The 19,242-nt window shown below is 36.6% G+C and overlaps 1 protein-coding gene across 3 annotated transcripts in view; it reads left to right on the forward strand.

Moving 5' to 3' along the window:
* TDRD3 (tudor domain containing 3) overlaps nt 1–19,242 on the forward strand; it is a gene marked incomplete at both ends in the record, with an annotated part of 94,834 nt that overhangs the window by 43,783 nt on the left and 31,809 nt on the right. For all 3 annotated transcript variants that reach the window (XM_079549790.1, XM_079549791.1, XM_079549792.1), the window contains 5 exons: nt 8,461–8,621; nt 10,994–11,135; nt 17,106–17,177; nt 17,758–17,907; nt 18,610–18,750. In XM_079549790.1, coding sequence (XP_079405916.1) covers nt 8,461–8,621; nt 10,994–11,135; nt 17,106–17,177; nt 17,758–17,907; nt 18,610–18,750 — 666 coding nt within the window. The remainder of the gene's footprint in view (nt 1–8,460; nt 8,622–10,993; nt 11,136–17,105; nt 17,178–17,757; nt 17,908–18,609; nt 18,751–19,242) is intronic.

Here is a 19,242-nt window from a genome sequence, read left to right on the forward strand (position 1 = left end):
TTAGCTTGGTAAGTAGTACAGAAAGAATTAGGTGATCTTAAAAATGTACATGGATAAAACATGAAGTTGCGTATTTGGGACTGATAGCCCTGCTGTAGACTTGGAACTCTCTCGCTTCAGGAGGGGTGCAGAGAAGAGAAATTTCGTTATAGAGGTTGTTCCATTTAAATAATGTGATGTTGCCTGTGAAAAGGAAAATGGAATTAAGATGTATTCTGAGGCATTGCTGAGGGTGTTGTAAGTATTGATTGTGTATTTCTGTTAAATAAAATCTGGTTAAAAACTGAGGACAAGTACTTGATAAGTACCAGAGCAATAGTATCCTCTGTCTTTTCCCTCTAGCACTTTTTAAGATTTTTTTAAGAAGTCCATTGATAGAGGACTAGGTAACAGGATTGAATGCTATAGGAGTCCACTTCAAACTTGTAAAAAGGAAGTTTGCTTGAGTCAAGATACTTCTGTATTCCAGTTCTTCAGGTAATTGAGCGAGATCAGTGCTTATGTACGTGGCTTTCAATTTCAGTAATAAAGAATGAAAATAAAAACGGTAGGAAAGAGCTTATTTTATTTTATTTTATTTTTTTCCATTGCTGATTCGTAACAACAGTGGCAAGTATTTTTGAGAAGCTGCAGGAAAGGAGAAAGACAAAAAAATATGTTGCCTCAGTCCCAGTGTTGTGAGCATCAGTCCCAGTATTGACCCCCTGAGGGTTACACTTGTCACCAATCTCCATCTGGGCATTGAGCCATTGATCACCATGCTCTGGGTACAATCTTGCAACCAGTTCCTCATCCACTGAACAGTCCACCAACCGAATTCATATCATTCCAATTTGGAGAGAAGGATGTTATGGGGAACCATGTCAGAAGCCCTACTGGAATCCAGATAGATGACATTAGTGGCTCTTCCCTTGACTTCAGTCGCAGTTACGCTATCGTAAAAAGCAAGAAGGTTGGTCAGGCAGGATTTGCCCTTGGTGAATACATGCATATACATATATCTTGTAACATCTCCCTCTCCTCCATATGTCTTAACATAGCTTCTAGGAGGATCTGCTCCATGACCTTCCCCAGTGCAGAGGTGAGCTTCACACAGCATCGAATCACAGAGTATCTTTGTTTGGAAGGGACCTCAAGGATCATCTACTTCCAAAGCACTTGTAGGCTGAGTCACCAACTAGTAGGTCAAGCACCGGATCTTGAACAGCTCCAAAAATGAGGCATCCACAGCCTTTGGGCAGCCTGTTCCACCTTGCTCATTCCTCAGATCATTCTTTCTACCCTTCTTAACAATGGGTGCTACACTGTATTTTTTCAGTCACCAGGTACTTTGCCTGACTGACATGACTTTTCAAATATAATTTGAGAGAAGCTTGGTGATTACACCAGCCATTTTCCTCAGGACTCTGGGATGCATCTCATCAATTCATATAACTGTGGATTCCTCAGGTGAATTCCAACCTGATCTTCATTTACAATGCAAGGAACCAGTGCTCCCCCAGTTCCTGCCTTCCAACCCATCCACTTGAAAGGTGTGTGAAAAGTAGTTGCCAGTGAAGACTGAGGCAAAAAAGTTAAGTACCTCAGTTTTCTCCTGTTTATTGTTACCAGCCTGCCCATATTTCTTATGAGTGAGGCTGTACCCTCTTGGACTTTCCTTCTCTGAGTAATGTACCCATAAAAGCCTCTCTTGTCCTTATTTGCATCCATTGCTAAGTTCAGTTCTAGCTGGGCCTTCTCCTTCCTGACCCCATTCTTACACAGCCTAGCAGTATCCCTATACTCTTCACAGGGTCTCTGCTTCCACTGCCTGTGTATTTTCTTATTCTTCTTTGGTTTGACCAGCAGTTCCCCATTCAGCTATGCTGGTCTTTTGCCTTTCTTTCCTGACTTCCTACATCTGGGGATGGAGATCTCTTGTACTCTAAGGAAAACTTCCTTAAAGATCTGCCAGCTCTGCTCTGCTTCCTTGTCATTGAGGACAGATTCCCAAGAGATTTTGTTGCTTTGCTGTCTTCCTAAAGAGCTGAAAGTTGGCTTTCCTAAATTTGGGCATTCTGATTTAACTCTTATCTTTCAGGAATGTGAATTCCACATTACATGATCACTATAGCCCAGGCAGCCTCCCATTGTGATGCTACCAATCAGTTCATTTGTGTTGGTGAGCAACAGGTCCAGCATTGTATCCCCCCCCTGGTGAGGCTGCCTGTTGGCTCAAGAAGTTACCCTCAAAGCATTTCAGGAGCCTTCTGGATAACCTACAGCTCACCGTGATACTTTTCCAGCAGATGTCGGGGGGTGAAGATGAGATCATTCATTTGAGGTGCCTCCTGCTGCTGGAGGAAAAAGGCTTCCTCAACGGAGACTATGCTTGATCAGGTGGCCTGTAGTAGACAGCAACCACAGGGCTTCCTTTGTTGCCTTGTTCACTAACTCTCACCCCATAGTCTTTCGACTTCTCATGGCCATTCTTCAGGGACAACTATACACATTCTGTTCCTTCCTCGATGTAGAGGGCAATGCCTTCTTACCTCCTTGCTTACCTGTCCCTTCTGAGCAGCTTGTAGTTGTTGATTGCTGCACTCCAGTCATGCAAATCATCCTACCAGGTTTTAGTAATGGCAACTATGTCATGTCCTTATAGTACAGGGGTGGCTTGATTGGGATAGGAGTGAGTTGTTTATATAATTTGTTGGTAGGAAGTAGCCATTTGTGGTTCAGAAACGCTTCAGAAAGGAGCAAAAATTACGTGCAATAGTTGTTCCTCTGATCCAAAACTTCTATCAGCATTATGTATCTGTATCTAAACAATGTGCAATCTATTTTCCATCTGGAAAGTAAATTTGTTTTGTAGTATAAATGCAAGAGGCAAATATTTTTAGAAAATGTATGGATACTTGACCATCGTAGGTGATTGTCGTTAATACATGAAAATATTTTACCACTCATTTACATCTGTTCTGTATGGCTTTAAAAAAAAATCTATATTACCAGCACTAACCACAAGATGGCCATATTTGCATGGGATTTTGAAAAGCTGAACATTTCCATCTAAGTGACCGTATACCATGAATGTTTGTGAAGTATTAAGTGGAATAAAGATGCAAGGAGGCCTTATAAAAAGTTAGAACGTGTAATCTAGCAATGATGCTACATTTACTTCATTTTCTTTTGAGTATTTGTGTTCCATTACAATTTAAGCATTAATTCTTAAAGCGTTCAGAAAGAAAGCATTTCTCTGATCAGTGAAATCCTGAGCACTGATAAGTTGATATTAAGTAGTTAAAACATAATGTGCCACCTATTCTAATTATTCTTTGAAGTTGCTCATATGCTTCCCAGTTTCTGTCAATACATCAATATAACTAACAGTGCTTAGTTGCCTTCTGCTGTCTCTTTGTGGATGTCTGTTGTTTTCCTGCAGCCTTTTTTACTGTAAGGTATGATTGGATTTGTTATTTTAGTTACAACTGATCTCCATTGAGTTCCAGTCTGGAGATGCTTGCATTTACTGCCCAATGCTATATCAGATGTCCTGCTATTTGAAGCTCTGTATGTAAAAATTATTCTACGTGTTCCTTTCCATGACTTTTTTTTTTTTAAATGGGAATGATTTTGACAAGGCTTACTTCTGTGAATGCATGTGGTAATGCTAATGGATCAGAATAATGGTCATTTTAGAGCTGTTTGTCAGCTTTAGATAAGCTCTTGTCCTCAAACTCTCCTAATGCCTGTTTCAAGAGCTTTAAAGAGTCAAGTTTCCACTCGTATTCTTGAGGAGAAAGTATATAGTGCTATCTGTAATCGGTTAAACCTTTCTAAAAGGTTGAGTTTTTGTTTTCAGATCATGTTGAGTGTGTCAAAGCAATGCCACTAGGAAAGCAGTGTCTTGAAAACACTAGAATACTATCTAGTGGCCATATTGTTATAAATCATTAGGTAGCTATTAGACATTGTTTTGAATATTACCCCTATAACATCAGGATGAGAATGGACTGATTTATTAAAATATTATTTTCTGCTACAATCACAATACTTTGGCAACTCTGTGTGCTACTGGATGTTGTTGTACTTATCTTGATCTGGGACATCTCTTTTTTTTCTAAGGGATCAAGCTATTAATTCCATGCTATTTATGTGCATTAATACTTTAACTGGCCCTGTGGCCAGTGTAAGGATTTTTCAGACAACTGCTATTAAATATACTTACTTTAAGGATTTGCTGGAGACGTTATTGGTTTGTTTCACATAATGTTTCCAGCTATTGATGAAGTAGCCCCCTCCAGTCTGTGTAGATTTTTTTTTTTTTTTTTTTCCCCCCCCTGAATATTATCTGTGGTCCTTGTGCTTAGTCATGTTGAAGAAACTTCTCAACTAACTGTATGTGAGTGAAAAGTCTTTCTGGACTCAATTCAATTACCACACTAGAGTACATTTTATCCCTGTAGATATTTGCTTACTCTGTTTATTTGTTTTTGTTTTTTTTTGTATAAGAGTCATGTGCGTTCTTAAATTAACACTGCTGGGTTTTATGGATAAATAGGAAGGAGTGGTATGTGCTGATGTTTCATACCATGTGTCTGTGGAATATAAGCTGAGGAAATCTAAGCTTTGTCTAATCATGGTTTGCTTGATAAACGTCTCTCTAAATAAATAAATACACAATGATGAAGGCGTTGCAAGGTGGTCTGAAGTTTACTTCTGAGTGTGATTTTGACGAATGTTTTGCTTAATAGAATTAAAAAAAAAAAGCCATTACTGAGGTTAGTCAGTAACACCAATGAGAAGGGTAATGCACTGAAATAGGGAAGCTGATATGCTGTAATAAAGAAAGGAACCCAAAATAAAAGAAACTACCACCAAGAAATGGGATCCTGTCATTTTTGCACATTCTGGATTACTGGTATTTGATTTTAATACAGTCTGTTGTAGAAAACAGTAGCTTACTCTTGAAATTCATTATCATGTCTGTTAATGTGCATGCCTAATTTTTGCAATTCAATTTCAAATAGAATTAATTAAACCTAAACTTCCAGGTGTTTCTTTGTCTCTTTCTCCTGTTTCAAGTTTGTGTTCTGTTTTACCTAATAGTTTTCACATATAGTATGAATACTGTAATGACATTATATAGTACAACACTGTATATGTAGTATGAGATGGTATTCTATTTTTCATCTTGAAAAGCTAAGCAGATTATTCATGATGAGATTAATAATGGTAAGGCCAGACCTCATTCCCTAGTTTATTTTACTTAAGTTTTGTGCTCTTAACTTATTTGCATCCTTTAGATTTAGCCATTGAAAGCTGTTTATACACCCAGTGGTCTGGCATTAAATATGCAATTCATTTATTTTTATACTTATTTCTCTTGTCTTGAATACAAGGACATCTGAACTGTGTTTCACATCATTCTGGCCTTAATATGTACTTTGTTACTTGTCCAGTCAGTAGATGTTTTCAAAGTGAATGTTTTCTTGTATTCAATCCTACATTATTTAGGTGATGCCTTCATTCTTATGTTCCATGTAGTACAGTTTAGTTTGCTGAATTTTAGAAAATTATTTTATGAGAATTGCATATTTTTCATTTCTACATTAGAAGTTAGCTGAAGTGCTAAGAGATAAGAGAGAGTCTGTGGCTTGAAGGAGCTGTGATCAAGCACAGCAGAGTGATCTAGGAAGGTTTTAGTGTTGGGTTAATGAATATCGAAATGGTACCTTCAGAATCTGGCTCTCATTGAGTTTGGTGAGACTCTTTAGCATAATCAGCAAGACCCAGCTACTTGGAATTTTAAGTATTAAATACCCATTCTGTGTAATTTTAACTTTGTCAAGTTAAAATGATTTTTACAGGGTGAGTAATGCTGATTCTTTAAAGTAGGCTACAAGGTGACCTGGCATAGGTTGATGATCAGAGGGCTGGGAGAACCTGTCCTACAAAGACAGCCTGAGGCAGCTGGGCTTGTTCAGCCTGAAGAAGGCTCTGGGGAGACCTCATTGTGGTCTCATAATGCTTAAAGAGAGCTTTTAAGAGGAAGGTAAATCAGTGTTTTACATGGGTAGATAGCGATAGAACAAGGGGGAATGGTTTTAAACTGAAAGAGGGCAGATCTAGGTAAGATGTCAGGTGTAAATGTTTCACTGAGAGGATTCTGAGGTGCTGAAACAGGCTGCACATAGAAGTTGTGGAATATTCCTCCCTGCAGGTGTTCAGGGCTGGGCTGGATGAGGCCATGGGATACGTGATATAATATGGGATTTAATGACCATCAACCCTCTCTGCAGAGGGATTGGTAGTAGATGATGCTTGAGCTTCCTTGCAGCCCAAGCCATTCTATGATTCTAGATTCACCTACTGTCTTGTGAAGGTGTTTCTTTTTCTGCGGAAAGACTGCCTTTATTTTCTGCCATCATTATATGATCTCGTAAGATTATATGAGAACTGAAATATCAACTGAGCTGAATTGAGACTGGGAAATGGGGAAGCTCTATAATCCTGTTTAAGTCCATAAAAATAGTTTTGTCATTAATATAGGATGTATTTAAGAAAACCACATGCTTCTATTCTTCTTTTGCACCTGTTTTTTTTTGTAATGACATGATTTTCTTTGTTGAAGAAGCAGACATCATTGTCTAAGCTCAACAAATGTGCAGCTGTGCTTTATTGTAATGCATGCCTGACACAGTAGATAAGAAAACCTGAATTTATTTGCATATATATTCATAGTTAGCCTAGCCTTCATTTCTTTGCACTCTGGATTTCTAAGGAGTCTATCAAACAGTTTGTTAAAAAACAAAAGCAAGCATCCAGATCTGAAATTTTCTTTTTCCTGTTTGTATGATTTCAAGCTCTAACAGTATTCCAGTTCAGCTTTCCTTCCTTGTCTTTGCATTCTTAAAGGGAAGAAATTGAGGAAATGTGCATTTTTCATCTTTTCTTCTGTCTCTTGGGTGGTAAAGCAACAGATTTTTTCAGTTTTATTTCTCAGAGGAATCAGAGTGGACCCTACTTCCTTACAAAGTGAAGAAATAGAAAAAAAACATCTTGACTATTTATTCAGCTGTAACCCAAATTCAAGAAAGTAGTTTTTTATTTCCTTTTTTTGTTGGTTACGTAAGTTATGTTATATATAGAAGTATATACTACATTTTCAGGTAACCAAGAATCTCTCACGTCCCTTGAGGTTATTAGGTGTTCCTAGTTAGTGTTTACAAAATGGTTGTACTTGAAATGTAGTCCTACTTCAGTAAGTCTTCAAAGTTGGTTGTTTTTTAATTTAGAACACTTTGTCTATGAAAACTGGTGGTACAGCGTGTGAGATCTTAGCTGAACTCCATATTATTTAGAAGTGACAACATTTGTGTACTGTTGTTATTTTGCTTTGCTTTGCTTTTCATTTTATTATCCCTTTCTCTCCTCCCTTCTCATCACAGAATCATAGAATGGTCTGGGTTGAAAAGGACCACAATGATCATCTAGTTTCAAACCCCCTGCCATGTGCAGGGTTGCCAACCACTAGACCAGGCTGCCAGAGCCACCTGCAGCCTGGCCTTGAGTGCCTCCAGGGATGGGGCATCCACAGCCTCCTTGGGCAACCTGTTCCAGTGTGTCACCACCCTCTGTGTGAAAAACTTCCTCCTAATATCTAACATAAACCTCCCCTGTCTCTGTTTAAAACCATTCCCCTTGTCCTGTCACTGTCCACCCTTGTAAACAGCCGTTCCCACTGTTGTTTATATGCTCTCTTCAAGTACTGGAAGGCTGTAATGAGGTCTCCTCGGAGCCTTCTCCAAGCTAAACAATCCCAGTTCCCTCAACCTTTCTTCATAGGAGAGGTGGTCCAGCTCTCTGATCATCTTAGCGGCCCTCCTCTGGGCCACTTCAAGAGCTCCACGTCCTTCCTGTACTGGGGAACCCAGGCCTGGACGCAGTACTCCAGATGGGGCCTCACAAAAGCTGAGTAGAGGGGGACAATCACCTCCCTCTCCCTGCTGACCACCCCTTTGTTAATGCAGCCCAGAACACAGTTGGCCTTCTGGGCTGCAAGCACACACTGTTGGCTCATGTCCAGCTGCTTGTCCAGCAGGACCCCCAAATCTTTCTCTGGAGGGCTGCTCTCAAGGAGATCTTCCCCCAGTTTGTATAAATACCTGGGATTGCCCAGCACTCCGCACTTGGCCTTATTAAACCTCATTAGTTTTTCAAGGGCCTTCCCCATAAATTTTTCATTAAGTTCTTTTCCATAGTTAATATTGCAGATATGTATGAAATATTACAGCTGTTTCTCATAAAAAGCCATTTTTTGTCATGTTTTACAACATAAAGTATGAATGATAGGTATTGTAAGTGACTGATAAAATTGCACTTCACTTTGCCTGGGGGCATGTTAGTATGTCTTGATATTGTAGTGTGTTTGCTTCACGGTGTTAACATTTTTTCTTTTCTGTTTTGCGCATGTAGCTGGAAGGGCCATGTGTTCTGCAAATACAGAAAATACGCAATGTTTCTGCACCAAAGGATAATGAGGAATCTCAGGCTGCACCCAGAATGTTACGTTTACAGATGACCGATGGACATACAAGCTGCACAGCTATAGAATACAATAGCATGTCAAAAATAAGGTGAGCAACTTTCTTTTCAGAGTTTTGCTTTCACACTTAAATGCCCTAAAAATAATGGAATTAGAAATATATATGGAAAGAAAGCTGTTTTTTGATGGAAAACTGGGACTGCAAAAGATTTAATTTGATTATCTTGTTTATCTCTCTTGATCTTTTTCTTTACTGTTTTCTTCTAATGTAAAAGTTGATGTAGTTATGCTATCTGTCCTCTGTGTTAACAGAAAACTTGCATGTTCTGCTGCATCTTTTGCATTTGAAACCCCAATGAAAGAAAATCTAAGGTTAAGTTGTAGCACGTCAGTAGAGTTCTACCTCTATATATTAAATAAGTGAAATCGAACCAAAACAACACCTCATTCACTTCTGTGTACCCCAGCTTTTTTATGAGATACTGATTTGTCCTCTAGCTCTACCAGGTGATACCCAGATGATAAGTAACCTCCAGAATAAAGAAACAATAACAAATGCAAAATTAACTCCTTTATGACAAAATCTGGTGGAGATGCATGAAACTAGTGAATACTTCAGGCAGTTGTAGTTTTTGGTTTATTCTTGTTTCCTTCTCAGATTTTTTTTTTCATGTGCAAGAGAACCTTAAATGTCGCATGTGAAGGTGAAATTACAATACAATTTATGAAATTTATGGAATTTACAATACAATTTATGCTGTAATACATACTGCAAGAAAGAGAATTTTTGCAGCTGTCTGCTGAGTCAGACTTGACAAGGCAAACACGCTTTTTGGTGTGTATGAACCTGAGCCAAATTTCCATTTTTAGCATATATTTTGTCTGACTTGGTAATGAGCATGTCACAGGCCTGTTGCGCCTAACTTCATGAAGCTAGTAATGTTTTTCCCTGACCAAGATTTTAACTTAGGCTGCTTTTGAAAGGGTGTTTTTGTTTTGTTTTCTGGGATTTTTTTTTTTTTTTTTATTTTTTTTTTTTCCCAGTTAAAAATGAAATACAAGAGAACTGAGTATGGGAATTTCTTGATGTTTGGTCATTAATATGTTGAGAACGATTTCCAGTGCGTAGTCTCTGGAGTTACGGTCTATTTTACTCTTAATTCCAGATTAGTTTGGTTTAAGATCATCTTCCTGTGTCTTTTTCTGTTGGGCAGACTTTTATGCTTTGTTTTTAAATGTCTCCTTTTACTGTTCAACTGCTTTTTCTGAGTAAGAGCCAGCCTGCAGTTTAGAGTAATGCTGTTTTAAAAGTCAGGCACTTAATAATACTTCAATTTTAGCTTGAGCAATCACAGCTTAGAATATCCCATTCCAATATGAATGTAAAAAGAGCAGAAAAGGGAGGCAAACACTTCTGTGTGAATAGATTCTAGGTCGCACGATTGTCGAAGACCTAATCTGAAAGGTTTTAGATAAGATCTCCAAAACATCACAGCTCTTCACTTTGTGTAGTACTGATATAAGCTTTTCCATTTTTTATTCTATTGGAACAATACAGAAAATCCATTAATATTGCTGAGGTTGAAGTCACTAGAACTAAAATTGGCTGACTCCACTGTGATTGATCCTGAGTGTGTGGCACTGTTCTGTAATTGCAGTGATATCTTTATGATATTTTGAAGAGGTTATTGTCTCCTATTTGGAAAGTTATAATTGACTCTGTCCTCTTTTGTGTCTTGCAATAAAAATCATTCTTTCGAGCTTTTGCTGCTTGTCATATCTTTCAGTTAGGACATGGAAATGAGTGATTCTTCTATGCATCTGCTGTTGTTCTTATAGGATGGATTCAAATGCAAAGAAGATAGGTACCTACTTGTGGGAGCTGTCCACAGAGAAACTCTATCTGATTTTAAAGCAAAGAATAATGAGAGAAGAAGCACCGCAAGGTGCATAGTCTATGTTTATTCTGAAACAGTCCTGGCTGTTAGTAGTGTATAGAAGGTGTTTTCTAACTACTTTTTTTTTCCTCCTGAGTTAAACATCTGAAACAAATGAGTTGATTAAGCATCTAGAAATCCTCTGTTGCTCAACTATAAATGAATACTAGGATTAGGAACTTAGACATCTGACTTTGAGACATCTTTTGTTAGGCAGACAAATCGCATCCTTAGTTTGGTACTGTTAAATTGCATTTTAACCAAACAGATAATTTGCAAACATTCATCTCTGTTAGAATGTAATTTGCAATATGGCATCTTTGTATAATGAGTGGGAAGTGTTCCAGAAAAGCTATTGAAAACTGCTGTGCGTACTGAAGGAATTATTGTGAAGGTTTTTGATACTAATCATTTATAATGGAATACAACAATGATGAAAGTATAATGGGAGTATAGTTTTCTAGGCTTTTGATGGCAGAATATTAAATAACGTTTTTGAAATACTTGGTTTTGTTTCTGCTTCTAGCTTGAACACTCCACCTGGAACAAAAATTAAACTTTCTGGAATTATTGAAGTAAGAAATGGATTCTTGCTGCTGGATGATAGTAACACTGCAGTTCTTGGAGGTGAAGTGGAGCATCTTATAGAAAAGTGGGAATTGCAAAGGGTGAGGTAACACCGCTGGAAATGCTTTGTTTTACAGGATTCAAATTGCATTTAACGTCGTGAAGCATAACATGTTGGCTGTGAACTTTTCTGTTACAAGAATTTAGACTTTACTGTCCAAGTATCTGTAGGAATTAAGCAAAATATGTGTCTTATATTTAATGTTGCTGATGAAATTGTAAGTCATCTTTGCATGGGAACTGATTCCTTTAGTAGACTGCAGGGCCTAAAAACATTTGTCAACCGTACTGACTGCATTATGCAGTAATGCTTAATCATTTCTCTAAACACTGCTTTTAATACTAAATGTTAAAGAATTCAGCTTTTTTACAGTTACAGTCTACAGACTGCATAATTTTTTACGAAAAAGTACAGGAATTTTATAAGAAGTGTTGAAGTTAGTAATTTCAAGTTACTATATTAAGAAATTATTATTAATTTAAGAATCCTATACTGCAATTTTCATCAATGCCTTAGGTAAGCTGTGATTAGAAAGTTGAATTGGAGGCTTTTTAAGTCTTTTAGCAAGCCACAAATATTTGTAAGTTCCTTTATTAGTGAAGCGACTATCTTAATAGAATGAAAGTTGCTGTGGGAAAATGACTTGTTGAATTCCTTCACAAGTGGAAGTGCCTAGGACATGAAATTGTGACTGGTAAAATAGAGTCACACATATATGCTTAGTCTGTATCTCTGAAGCAAAGAGTAGCTTCTTATGAAGATGGTATTTGTTTCTGTGTGAAGCGCATTTTTGATGATACTAAGTTCGATAGGTTTGTTTGTCGTTATGGCTTAGCCTTCTTTGGTGGTGTGTTGCATTTTATAAATTTGAGCAAACTCGGACAAAACTGGTAAAACATTTGAGTTACAGAATCAGCCAGAATGGACAGTGTGCTTGGCATTTTTTTTTTCCCCATCATTTCTAGTTTTAGATGAAACTGTCTGTCTGACTAAAGAGAAGGTTCTGGGACCAGCATCTCATCTGTCTTTTTTATTCATATGTAGTACAAATCTTATGAATTCTCTCTCCAGATTACCCCCCCCCCCCCCCCCAAAAAAAAAACAAAAAAACAAAACAAAAAAAAAAAACAAAAACAAAAACAAAAACAAAAAAAAAACACCCCCAAAAACCCCAAAACATTGAATTTTAAGGTTGTTGAGTAGAAGATAAGGGGCACGCTGAACTAATACATTATTAAAAATGCTAACTAATTGGAAAGAGAAGAGTCAATAGAATCAACTAACTTTGTTAATAATGTTTTGAACAGTCTTATTTCCATGTTTGTTTCGCTAGTGACATTTTGGAAGGTCTGTTTTCATATTTATTCTACCTGTGTTTCCACAAAGAAATATTGTACTCTAAATACTAATTTGCTTTTGAGGTGAATGTCAAGAAATAACTATGGAATGCTTTCTGTTTACGAGAAAGCAAACTGCTTTATAACCATGCTGCTGACTAAAGCAAGTTTTTCAGCATTTGCTATTGCATAAAGCCAGTAAAATTGGGTATGTTTTAAAGAGTTTGTTTTTAATTACTTTTGTTGCTGTTGTTATTAGATACAGTGCGGTAACTTAATTATTCCCTACTGCTATCCTTTTAGTTCTCTGTTTTCATTTTGCAGTTCAAATGGAATAGTGGAAAGGGACCTACAAAGAACAACCAGTCCAACTGCCTGACCACTTCAGGGCTAAAAAAGTTGTAGTGTATTATTGAGGGTACTATCCAGGTGTCTCTTGGAACGCTGACAGGCATGGGGAATCAACAACCTCTCTAGGAGAGGAAGCCTGTACCATTGTTTGATTACCCTCGTGGTAAATACATTTTTCCTAATATCCAGTGAACCTCTCCTGGCATAACTTTGTGCCAGTGGTTCCCCGGGAGCAGAGATTGCACCTCCATCTCTCCTTCCCCTCTTCAGGGAACTTTAGAGAGTTTGCCAGAGTCTCCATTTATTTTTCTAGCTAAACAACTCATGGTGCATTGTCAGGAATGCAGTGAGAATGTTACCATATCAGCAGCAAAGCTGTGGGCGACAAGAAATCAGTTTGGACAGCTGAAGCATTGCCACTGGAGCTCTTAGTTCCAGGTCTATATCCGGACTGACAACTAGATAGATAGGTCTGAAACAAGTCTATAGAAGCCAGATGCTACTTCAATAGTAGTTTACATATGAGCTTGATGTTTTCTGTTCTGGAAGCTTTACAAAAAAAGAGTGACTGACAAATAGCAAGACTGTCAACTGTTAAAGATATTTGAATAAGCACATTGCCAGTCCTAATCATGCCAGTCAAGAAATACTGAACTGTGTTTGAATGGGAAGTCAGGAAGCTATTGCAAATTACTTTTTTGAAGCCAGTTCTTTCTTTCCAGTGCGCCTGATCAGTGCTAATTGGTCTTCTTGTGTAGAAGATGGAATTAGTTGATTTTATACTTGTTTTAAAAATCAGTGCTTTTAAGTCAAATATTTTTACATATTATGATTAAAGTTGTTTGTCCAAAATTAAATTTTTGCCCTGGTACCTGTTTCTGTCAGTCTCTAGATGCATAGATGAATTACTGTTTTGTATAATTCGATATGACATTGGTAATTACTCTGGGGAGGAATCAGGTTTCAGTAGTAGAATATTTACACTGTAAGTATAGCATACATGGAATTAATGCAGTGTTACCAGACAATGTAATGTACTTCAAGTGGAATAAGGGTGATAGTCTTTGTAGCATTCAACTTTATTGTAAGGTAGTTCTTGCCTAGAAATTTAGTTGTAGTGAAGAAAATATGCCATGGATATATTTTGATGAGAATGCAATTCCAATAATCTTTGCATAGTGCTCCCAGTTTTCTGGTTATCATGTTTGTTTGTTTGTTTTGTCGTTGTTGGGTTTTTTTCTCCTTTGGTATTGCTTTGGCACCAGTGGCTTCACAGATTAGCACACTTACTATAGAGCCAGGCTTTGGGTGGCTTATGCTGTAAGGATAGCATTCATTAGGCTAACCTCAGATGATGTCTATAATGAGTCTATTGGATTTAGACTCATTTTACAGTCAGTAGGGAGGATCAGGCAGGTTTTAAGGTGTGATGCATGTGAGGAATGACATAATCCCTTATAAGATCCCATTTGCCATCTTTGCTTCTGAAAAGAACCTAATGTCACTAACTCAGATGTAGACATTTACATTTTTAGATGCTGTAAAGAGCTGGGTGAAATGAATCCTGACTGAAATGCTAGATGTGTGCTCAGGCACATGAATAGGAGCTTGGCTGTGAAGGTTCTTTTTTTGCCTTGCCGTGCCCATGAAATGGCTGTTGTACTGTGCAGCTTTAGTTAATAGCTGAGGAGTTTACTGCAGTCATCAGCCATTGGTTTGCTTGTAATTCAAAGAGAGCACTTTAAGTGAACCAATTGGTGCTGAAGCATTAGAATTTTATGCTTTCTGCACTTGTAAGTGCTTTCTTTTGAATAATTCATTGAATAGTTTATCAAGTTCGTTCTTTTCTCTTTTCTCTTTTCTCTTTTCTCTTTTCTCTTTTCTCTTTTCTCTTTTCTCTTTTCTCTTTTCTCTTTTCTCTTTTCTCTTTTCTCTTTTCTCTTTTCTCTTTTCTCTTTTCTTTCTTTTTTCTTTTTTTTTTTTTGTTTGTTTTTTGCTCCAGGAAAAAAAGGAAAAGAATTTTATTATTTATTTTTTGCCCTGGATTCAGTAAATGATCACGGATGACTTAAAAAATGTAGTTTGCTTCTGGAATAAAAGTAGCTTACCTCAAAAGAGTGAACCAAAAAGCCTGAGCGTAGTACAACATTAGCTAAAATAATATTTTACATGTTTTAAGAAATTCCCTGATAGTATAATAATATTATAAGGGCTTAAAATACAGTGACATTTATACTGCAGTTCTCACATGATGGAGGCAAATGAATTTTACATAAGATTATAAATACATTGAAGAAAAGTTGTTTTTTTTTTTTTTTTTTTTTTGAGGAAGTCTTTGCCAGTACAGAGTATTAAGTGATCCATGTAATCACGCACAACTGTCCCAGTGTTTAAAAACAAAATCAAACAGCAGCAAAAAAAAAACCCAAAAAATAAATAGATGCAATATAGGAAATAAAATTTTAAGACATTTTAACAGCATTAAGGATCTATCTCTTTTTTTTTTTTTTTTTCTAGTTCTGATATGCATATATTGATCTGAAAGTAATGCCTCCTATTTATTTCCCTGGAAACTACAAGAAGTACGAAGAGCAATAACACTAGTTGATAGAGCAAATTCTCATCTACAAAACACTTTTTTTCAGCATAGTCACCATCATTAGCTACACATTTTCACCAATGATGAAGAAGAGCCTTCATGCCATGTTTGTGAGAAATCTCTGTGGCCTTGCAGAGCATGTCTTGTCTTTCATGTTGCTATTGCCAGTGCTGAAATTCAGCACCCACCACCTCACTGTGTTTATCATTTACTGTTTGCTCTCCATAAACATTGGTGAATGAATGCATTGCTGAATGAATATTACTGGGTGCAAATTTTTCCTCGTAGAGGAATTCAGTAATACACCTTTGCTTCATACGCACTTCCATGTCAGATACCATTCAGTCAGGCTGCCCCTTAGTCATCATCTGTCACATGGCCACAAAATGTAATGGAATATTGGTGAGAAGGTTCATCCTCTACTGTTACATCACCAACATCCATCTGCCTCTCATGTCATGAGCCAATATAGTAAAATACGAGTATGCTTGTTCAAAAAACAAAAAAACAACAATAAAGCCCAAAAGAATTTTGCATCAACTATGAGCAGATGTTTTATAGTAGTCTCAAGTTTTTTTTTCTTTCTTTCTTTTTTCTTTTTTTTGTTTTGGTGTTAGTAGTTACTAGTAATTTATATTATTTGAGAATGCTTTTCTTGTTGTTTTTCAAGTCTAAGTTACCAATTCTGACTAGCTATTTATATCATTTCTATACTGCAGATACTAAATATCAGTAATGATTATGCTAACTGTTACGGTTTTGGGTATCTAAAGAACTGATCAGTTCAGCATATGTACTGTAATTTTCATAATGCCATAGGAAATATGCAGCTGCCACAGTATTCTGTTTCCAAGAATGACAAAACAAGGTATTTTTCTGGGAGTGGATATATAGCCCCAGCCCTTATAATCACCTGGCATCCAGAGTTGTATTATGCTAACTAATCCTTTTCAGTATTTGTATAATTGATGAACCTAAATGTAAACAAAACGTTTGAGGTTATCGGGGACCTCTGGAGATTGGTCACATGATCCAATCCCTGGCTCAAGCAGGGGCACCCAGAGCAGGTTGCTGAGGACTATGTTGATGCTAGGTCAGCTTATGGTCTTCAAGGAGGAAGACTCCACTGCCTCTCTGGACAGCTTGTACTGATGTTCAGTCACCTTTACATAATACAGCTCGTCCTGGGTTCTACTCTGTGCCAATTGCCTCTTGTCCTGTTAGTGGGCAATGCTGAGAAGAGCCTGAATTCTTATTCACACTCTCCTTTCAGGTACTTGTGTACCTTGATAAAGTCAGTAAGACCTTCCTCTTCCCTAGGCTCACTTTGTATGAAGCCTATTTAAACCTGATAAAACTTTGTATTTATGGCTTCCTGTAGAAGCAAATGTCTGGTGCTATAAATATATATAAAAAAATCTGCTACCTATTTGTGTGCTGCCTTGCTCTATTGTTGTAGAATTGGGATAAAACTCAATTTTCTGCATTTGCTGTATCTATTGCTTTGATGATTCTGCAGTTTTGAGTGTTTTCTTCTTTTCTGTGCCCCTCATCCAGCCTTCTACATGCTTATGTGAACTGCCCTAGGATTTTAAATGTAAAATATTTTATTTGTCATGCTTAAAATATTTGTCTTGGACATTTTATGTGTTTTCTGCAATGTTGATATCTATCAAATAATATTTTTGTTTGCAGTTTCTTAATCAACAACTTTTTTTTACAGAGTTTAGCAAAACACAGTAGGAGTAATATTGGAACAGAAGGTGGCCCTCCCCCTTTTTTGCCTTTTGGGCAGGTAGAGTATATTTTTTTGTAATTTGGGTATGGTGTACAAGTTATAGTCATGATGATGTTTAATGGAACAATCTGTATTAGGAGATAGGATAAAGAGAGCTAGTTCCATTTAGATAAAGGCTATCAAGACACCTCATATTGTGATGATTTGAATTAAAATAAATAAATAAAAAATCTTGTTTAAAGGGAGAGGAGAAGAGGAGATATAGGTTTCAATCCTGACACTTTGAGAGAAAAACATAATGTATAAATTGACAGTTTCAAACCTAACAATTTTGTTTGGTTTACGGGATCTTTGACTCTTACTACAGTATCTTGGAAACACCAACAAATGCCCTTAAACGACAAAGGTACTTACAAAAATCATATTAGCTGTATCATGAAATATGTTGAAAGTAAAAAAGTCATTCTTTTTGGCATCTCTGGTGGATGAGTAGCACTAGCAAAGGCAGCTAGATGTCCACAGTTGTGTTCTTTTTCTTAAGCTGTACTACTTTAGCAGAATAATGCTTTGGGTTTGTTTGTTTATTTGCAAGTGGGAGTAGATAAGAGTTAATTAAAGCCTTACTTTGTGTTGTCAGAAATGTGCATCTCACATGCAAGTGGATAGCAGAGAGCTTGATCGCAGAAAGACTCTGCAAATGACAAATACTGCAAAACCTGTTGCTGACAACGATGAATTTGAAAAACAAAGAACAGCTGCCATCGCAGAAGTAGCGAAGAGCAAGGAGGTTAGAATGCATTTGTAGCATTTTGCTTTGTGTAATTGATCTTTTCTTGTTATTTTCAGTATTTGTCTCCTCACTGACTAGTACTTTGCTTGCCTTCTTAAAATTCTGTTCATGTATATCTTTAAGAATGAGCCAAAAACTGAACCTTTTCAGATTTCTAAGTATGTTTTTATTTGAATAAAAATAATAAATGTATCATAATTTTTTATTGTAGATATAATTTTTATTTTGCTACCTCTATTAAAAATATATATATAAACTAAGAAAATTAAACAGGTTACTGAAACTCATTTGCTTTTTTCAGTTCTGAAAATCCTGTGATTTTCTCTGTTCCATCTGATGGAACAGCTAGGAAATGTTGCTCTAATGTGCCAAATTTTTCTGCCTGCCCATGGCTTTCCATTTTAGGATATAGAAATTATGATTTTTTTTTTATTATTTGCTTGATAACTCATAAAAACTAGAATTATGTACAGTTTTGAGAGCCTCAATTAGGCGTCAGGTAATAATCAAGAAGTCCTACCTAAAAAATTAATCTTTTTGGTGTATGTGTGTAGATCAGAGCTTTACTTGTTGATGCAAAGTATAATCGCTACAAATACAGCTGCATCAAATGTCCTACACTTCTTGTAATAGCTAAATATTAAGGCTTATTTTCTTGAGTTCCATTTGCTAAAATGTTATTTTTGTGCTCATCTAAAGACCAAGACATTCGGAGGAGGTGGTGGTAACAGCAGAAGTAATCTTAGTGTAAGTGCTGGAGGGAATCGAAACAGGGAACTTTTCCAGAAAGAGAAGATAACAAAACCTGAGGGAAAAAATGAAGGTGTCTACAGAGAACTGGTAAGGTATAAGATTTAAATAGAACCATAAACTCTGTTATTAAAAAGCAAAAGTAACAAAAATTAAACCAAAAAAACCCTGAAGAAAAAGAGCTTTCCTTTTGTGTCCTTCTGATGTAGTTGAGATTCAATGTGATTTTTGTGAAGTTTTAATGTTCTTTTAATGTCATCACAAAGGAGAAGTAGTTCTTTGTATTGTATAGGTCATTACAATCTTGTTTTAATTTTGTTCTTCAAATAAGCTCACTATTCTTTCACATCAACAGTTATTAATTCATGGTAGGCAAGAAGACTTTCATCCTTTGAGTTCAGTGCATCAAATGAAATATCATTGTAACTTCTGAGTTAATATTTATGTTAAGAATTTTAAACCATTCATTTGACATTGAGAAAACAAAATTGTACTTGTGACACTGAAAGTGCTGAAATAGGAATACTTTTGTTGTGATACTTCTATGTAATGTTGATGTAGTTGCAAATAATATTTTGGGTA

This window comes from Tetrao urogallus, assembly GCF_951394365.1.
Source record: "Tetrao urogallus genome assembly, chromosome: 1".
Classification (NCBI taxonomy): domain Eukaryota; kingdom Metazoa; phylum Chordata; class Aves; order Galliformes; family Phasianidae; genus Tetrao; species Tetrao urogallus.